Below are 7,032 nucleotides of genomic sequence, written 5' to 3' on the forward strand. Positions count from 1 at the left end.
GGGGCCTCTTCAGAGCAGGGACCAAGACGGGGGCCTCTTCAGAGCAGGGACCCTTCCTGATGGAGGTGAGGGATAGTGTCCCCGCTGTCACAGTGAAGTCTGCTACAGTGGTTCAGGCACCCACTCTCCGGGTTGTCACAGGATTGAAGGAGGGTGCATGGCACAGCGTGAGTGCCCAGTGAGGGTGGTCATGACCGTAGATGGCACCCAGCAGCGCTTGCTCAGTGGATACTTGTCTCTGGGGAAGCTGGGGGAGTGGGGAGGGGGTATGGAGTTTGTTTCTGAGGCTCCATTGGGGCAGGAGGGAATCTGGCTGGCGCCCCCACAGCGGAGGTGGCGGGGGAACCACAGGGCGGAGCCGGGGAGTGGCCTCTTACCTGTCCTGAGCCTGGCCTGGAGGCTGGGAGGGGTGCATCAGGCCTCCAGCGCCCTCCCTGCTCTGTGACGCAGGGCCCCAGGCGCACACAGGCCTCACACGGTCTGTCCTGGCCTCGGACCCGGGCGGACCATGGCGGCGCTGCGACTCCTGGCTTCAGCACTCGGGCGCGGGGTCCCCATCGGCGGCTCAGGGCTGGCGCTGTCCCAGGGCTGCGCCCGCCGCTTTACCACCAGCCCCCGGCGCCGCGCCAAGTTCTACAGGGACCCAGTGGAGATGGTGAAGGACATCCCTAACGGGGCGACCGTCATGATGGGGGGCTTCGGGCTCTGCGGGATCCCCGAGAACCTGATCGCCGCTCTGCTCAGGACCCGCGTGAAGGACCTGAAGGTGGTCAGCAGCAACGTGGGCGTGGAGGACTTCGGCCTGGGCCTCCTGCTGGCCACCAGGCAGGTCCGCCGCATCGTCTGCTCCTACGTGGGCGAGAACTCGCTGTGCGAGAAGCAGTACCTGGCGGGCGAGCTGGAGCTGGAGCTCACGCCGCAGGGCACCCTGGCCGAGCGCATCCGCGCGGGGGGCGCCGGGGTGCCCGCCTTCTACACCCCCACGGGCTACGGGACCCTGGTCCAGGAAGGGGGCGCCCCCATCCGCTACACCCCGGACGGCCACCTGGCAATCATGAGCCAGCCCCGAGAGGTGAGGGAGTTCCACGGCGACCACTTCCTTTTGGAGCGCGCCATCCGGGCGGACTTCGCCCTGGTGAAAGGCTGGAAGGCAGACCGGGCAGGAAACGTGGTCTTCAGGAGAAGCGCCCGCAATTTCAACATGCCCATGTGCAAAGCCGCAAACGTCACAGCAGTGGAGGTGGAAGAGATCGTGGACGTGGGGACTTTCCCCCCAGAAGACATCCACGTCCCTAACATTTATGTAGATCGCGTAATAAAGGGGCAGAAATACGAGAAGCGAATCAAGCACTTAACGATCCGGAAAGAAGAAGGTGCAGACGCCCTGAAGGAAGAGGACCCCAGGACGCGCATCATCAGACGCGCAGCTCTGGAATTTGAGGACGGCATGTACGCCAACCTGGGCATAGGCATCCCCCTGCTGGCCAGCAACTTCATCAGCCCCCACATGACCGTCCACCTTCACAGTGAGAACGGGATCCTGGGCCTGGGCCCGTTTCCCACAAAAGACGAGGTGGATCCCGATCTCATCAACGCAGGCAAGCAGACGGTCACGGTGCTTCCCGGGGGTAGCTGCTTCGCTAGCGACGACTCCTTCGCCATGATCCGAGGTGGACACCTCCACCTAACCATGCTCGGAGCCATGCAGGTTTCCAAATACGGAGACCTGGCCAACTGGATGATCCCTGGCAAGAAGGTGAAAGGCATGGGCGGTGCCATGGACTTGGTGTCCAGTCAGAAGACCAGAGTGGTGGTCACCATGCAGCACTGCGCAAAGGACAACACCCCCAAAATCATGGAGAAATGCACCATGCCGCTGACCGGGAAGCGGTGTGTGGACCGCATCATCACTGAGAAGGCTGTGTTTGACGTGCACAGGAAGAGAGGCCTGACACTGAGGGAGCTCTGGGACGGCCTGACGGTGGACGACATCAGAAAGAGCACGGGCTGTGACTTTGCCGTGTGCCCGAACCTCAGGCCCATGCAGCAGGTGGCACCCTGAGGGAGGCAAAGCTGGGCGGGGAGGTGCGCTCCTCAGGGGGCCCCACTAGGTTCCCCAGGGGCGTTGGTCACTGCAGGAATACATTTCCCTAGCGATGGGAGGGGTTTGCTGCTGGCCTCCAATTTTCTTCCCTAGGCGGATTGTGCTCTTCTAGAGAGCTGGGACTTTAATTAAACACACAAGGAAAACAGATCAGCTCCTCTCTGTGTTCCTCGAGCATTGCAAGGCGAAGGGCTGTAGCGGTGAGGGATGGGTGTCTGCTTTGTTCTGTGACATTTACATGGAGTGCACACAGCCCAAGCGCATCCATGGCAGGATTTCATTCAACCGCCTCCCTCAAACTCGAACTGTGAAATGGAGATAAAAATCGTGATGAAGGAGAAAATCACTCCACCTAGAGTACACTGAAAGGGCCATTTTACTATTGCAATGAGAAATAGGAGAGCCAAGATGTGAATTTGTGATTTGAAGACATGCTGTCTTGACAAACTTGTTTTTCTTTTTTGAGGCAGGGTCTGGCTCTGTCACTCAGGCTGGAGGGCAGTGGTGTGATCTCACTGCAACCTCTGCCTCCTGGGCCCAGCAACCCTCCCACCTCAGCCTCCTGAGTAGCTGGGACTATGGGCACACACCTGTGTATTAAAAAAATTAACAATGCCTGGTTAATTTTTTGTTTTTGGTAGAAATGGAGTTTCACCACGTTACCCAGGCTGGTCTCTAACTCCTGGGCTCAAGCATCAACCTGCCTCAGCCTCCCAAAGTGCTAGGATTATAGACATGAGCCAGCGTGTTGGGCCAATTAACCTTAACTTACTGTAATTTCTTTTCTCTTCTTTTCTTTCTTTTTTTCTTTTTTTTTAAGACAGAGTCTCATTCTGTTACCTAGGCTAGAATACAGTGGTGCAGTCTCGGCTCACTGCAACCTCCGCCTCCCAGGTTCAAGCAGTTCTGGTGTCTCAGCCTCCTAAGTAGCTGGGATTATAGGCATATGCCATGACAGCTGGCTATTTTTTGTATATATATTTTCAATAGTAGAGATTGCATTTTACCATATTGGCCAGGCTGGTCTCAAACTCTGGGCCTCAAGTGATCCACCTGCCTCAGCCTCCCAAAGTGCTGGGATTACAGGTGTGAGCCACCGCACCTGTACTTCTTGAATGTTTTCATGTTTTATCTCCCCTGATGTTTCTTCTGGTGCCTTTGTTGTTAAATCAGGTTTCCCTGTAGCCTCCCCTCCTCCTCCCACATCTCTCCTCCTGAGACCTAATGAGATATCAAGCTTCTAGATGTCCCTAGAAGGAAAATAGGACCATCTTCAAGGGAAGGCACCAGGTGATGGGAGACAGAGTGGGGAGAGACTGTGGGTGCTGAAATCCACCAGGAAGCTTCCTCTATCTGTGTGTGGTCAAAGGCTACAGCCTAGGACAGGAGTTCTAGAACCCTAACCAAGGGACTAGATGAGTTTTCTCAACTTCATTTGAATTGTTCCTGTGTCATCTAGACCAGACACTTAGACCTTCCTCTCCGGAACAGAGGCCCAAACTGGCCTCTTGTGTGATGCTCTGTTGTAACCCAAGAGGCTGTGAGGCATTTCCTCCTGAATCCATAGTGTCAAAACCTAAAATGAAGATAAGATTCTGTGTGTGTGTGTGTGTGTGTGTGTGTGTGTGTGTGTCTGTGTGTGTGTGTCTGTGTGTGTGTGTCTGTGTTGTTGACAACCAAGCCTGGCATGTGGCATGAACTGCTTAAGTGTAGCTCTGGGGGTTCCCAGGCCAATAGGGGCATGTGGTCAGAGCAGTTAAGTTCTCACTGGTCAAGGACAGACTTTCCAAGGGGCTCACTGGAGCCTCGCCCTGCAGGAAAGGCCAGATCCTAGGAAGGAGAGAAGGGAAGGGAGAGTTGGTGTTCATGGAGGGGACAGCCTGGGGGTGTTGGAAAGGGGCCTGGGACTATGGCTGGGGTGGGCAGTGGGGTATCTTTTGGGGCTCCTGGAGAGGGCCACCTGATTTGCCCTGGGCATCAAAGAGTTTCCCAGCGCAGTGTGGAAAAGGCAGAGGTGTCTAGGAAAGGACAAGTGACCCTCTGGGCCTCCACCTCTGCCTTTCTGGAAGGGGTCTGCCCACAGCTGGGCATCCTGGGAGCCCGCTACCTGGACTGCCTGGCCTTCTCTGCAGCCGGCTAGAACCAGGGGGTCCTGCCCGAAGATGGGTGGGCAAAAAGCTGAGCTGGTGGAGAAGGGAGGCTCTGGGCTCTGGAAGGAGAGGGGTGGAGGTGGATGAGCTTCTCCAGGCCTGCCAGATGCAGAGCTCTGAACTGAGACCCACTGTTAGTCCCCTTTCACCGCCTCCCATTTCCCCTGAGCCACATCCTGCCAGGCCCCTGCAGTGTGCCGGGAAAGTGTATGACAGTCCTGGCTCTGACCCACCTTGCTCTGGGACCTTGGACAGTTGCTGCTCTCTGGGCCTTAGTTTCCACTTCTGTAAAATGGGAACCTGGGAGTAGCTGCTTCCAAGAGTCCCCAGTCAGGCTCGCCTGGCCTGTGAGACCTACAGAGGGGTTCCCAGCACCCAAGCCAGGCCTGGCTCAGAGGGGCTCTTTGAGGGTCTGTGGTGTAACTGATCTAATGCAATATTCTATCCTGCATCTGGGAGACCCCCATAAGACTCCTGAACACAGCCCCACAATAGCAAATAGTGAGCAAAGCCTGTGGGACTGATGGCCTCCCTGGCCTCACAGCCACTAGGGCTCCCCAGGGAATCAGGACAGAGCCGCACGTACAGCCGGGAGGGCTGCCCTGGGCCCCAGGCCGTCCCCATGTGTCAGTCTGCAGAGTGCCGCTCCTGTACCTGGCTGGTGACCATTGCCATCCCACTTGGCTGCTCTGTCCTCTCCCCATTGTGGCCTCACTTGCCTTTTCCTGTGTGCCCAGCTCTGTTCCTTGTAATTCTGCCGCTTCCCCATAACCTTGTCTTACCGTGAGCAGAGCTCTGTCCAGTGCTCTCTGGGCCTCCTTCCCGTCAGCACCTGCAGCTCACAGCCTCCGTCTCAGCAGCTCTTCTCCACGCTCCTGAGAGACAGCCTTTCCTGCCAGTGAATTTTTCTGTGGCAGGTAATGTTATAGATCAAAGATTGGTCTCTGGGTTCACTGGTTGTTCAATCAAGTGGCCAAGGGACACTGGGGCTGAGGCACAGCTGCTTCAGGGCTGACCTTTGAGTGGGACTGAGGGTGGGGCAGGCAATGTCTTTGGCCTGTAGGGTGTACTGGAGAACCACGTAGGAATAAATACATCTGTATGTGTAATGTCTAAGCATATGTACATCTGTGTTTATACGGACACACATATATGCATGTGTGTACATATGCATGTACATCTGTGCTTGGAGGTGAAATGTGCTCTCATGTAAACTGAACAATTGGCACTGTTTAAAGAGACATGAAAATGAGCTGGCAATCATGCTTTTGCAACTCAGCATCAGGAAATTTCACCCATGCACAGAGTGAAGAGGCTCCATTACACTCCCATCTTTATTGTGAAAACCAGGAAATAACCCACATGTCTAATCATGAGCCAATATCAAGTAAATTATGATATACTGCTCTAAGGGATTTTATACATTTGAAATGTTTATTGTGGAGACTTCTTTGAACAATGAGTTTTGTGTTTTTTTTTTCTTGAAACAGAATCTCACTCTGTCGCCCAGCTGGAGTGCAGTGACACAATCATAGCTCACTGCAGCCTCAACCTCCCAGGCTCAAGCAGTCCTTCCACCTCAGCCTCCTGGGTAGTTCACCACCATGCCCAACTAATTTTTGTTTTTATTTTTTTGTTGAGACAGGGTCTTACTATGTTGCCCAGGTTGGTCTCAGATGCCTGGGTTCAAGCAATCCTCTCACCTCGTCCGCTTAAAGTGCTAAGATTATAGGCGTGAGCCACCTTGCCTGGCCTCAAAACTTTCTTAATTGCTTTTACAATAGAAAGGTTATTTAAATCCAAACAAGTACAGGAGGATCACAGGTTTATTGGTGAGACTGATGTCTCCAGGGTTAGTTACCATATTTTTAGCAGCATCCTCAGTCTGGAAGTGGCAGTGGGGGACAATTCCGTTTACAAGCTTCGATCCTCCTGGGGCTGAGGTCCAAGTCAGCTCTCTGCTTCAGCCTTTTCTTTCTTTCATTTTGTACCTAAACCCAGCCTTGTACAGAAGAACTTGGGCTCTGGAATGAGACTACTGCAGGCTGAAACTTGGGCTCTGGGACTTGGTTCCAACAACTCTGCTCCGCCAGTGCCTCCCTTGTGGGCATCAGGGAAATAGTTCATGCCCTGCTCTTGGCATGAGCAAGCACTCCCTAACTTGGCAGATGCTGCCACAAGCTGTCTCGGTCATAAATTTGATGTTCATATCCCAGAAAGTGCGGAACGGAAGACAGGGCTTGGGGTCCTCGGACCGAGGTGGGAGCGCTGGTTCTGGGAGTCACTGGCAGTGGTACTCTGGGTCTCCTGTGAGATAGGAGCTGCAGGGTTACTGTAAGGACCCAATGAGGTGATCTGTGGGAAAAAAAATCTTCCAACTCATAAAGTGCTTCATAAATGTCTGTGTCACAGCTGTCGCTAATGACGCCGCCTGCAGCTCACTGAGGGCCTCCCCCTCCCCCACCCCCTCCAGATCTGCCCCAGGAGAGATGTGGACTGGCCGGGGCTGGACCAAGGGCTCCAGTCTTCAAATGTGGAAACTGAGGCTCAGCAGGGCCCTTGGGGTCCTCAGCCTTCACACTCCTGGACCTGCCCAGGCCCGGCAGAGAGATCCCTACTGTGTCCGCTGCAGGCCCATTGCCCATGAGTGACCCCTCTCTCCTTTCTGTCTCAGGGCACAGCATGGATCCTGGCCTGGCCGGCCTGCTGGGCCAACGGGCCCCCCGCTCCCAACAGCCTTTCGTGGTCACTTTCTTCAGGGCCAGTCAGAATCCCGTC

General features: G+C 55.0%; 1 protein-coding gene across 1 annotated transcript; it reads left to right on the forward strand.

The window, feature by feature from the left end:
- The first annotated feature begins 374 nt into the window (after positions 1–374).
- OXCT2 (3-oxoacid CoA-transferase 2) lies at positions 375–2,254 on the forward strand. Its single transcript, XM_017507974.2, has one exon. The coding sequence runs from the start codon at positions 509–511 to the stop codon at positions 2,060–2,062; it is 1,554 nt and encodes a 517-aa protein (XP_017363463.1). The 5' UTR covers positions 375–508; the 3' UTR covers positions 2,063–2,254.
- The last annotated feature ends 4,778 nt before the right edge of the window (positions 2,255–7,032 follow it).

Source organism: Cebus imitator, unplaced genomic scaffold (assembly GCF_001604975.1).
Source record: "Cebus imitator isolate Cc_AM_T3 unplaced genomic scaffold, Cebus_imitator-1.0 Scaffold385, whole genome shotgun sequence".
NCBI lineage: Eukaryota > Metazoa > Chordata > Mammalia > Primates > Cebidae > Cebus > Cebus imitator.

Excerpts from the sequence above, each read along its gene's own strand:
- OXCT2 (XM_017507974.2), top strand. The coding sequence starts at position 509 with ATGGCGGCGCTGCGACTCCTGGCTTCAGCACTCGGGCGCGGGGTCCCC.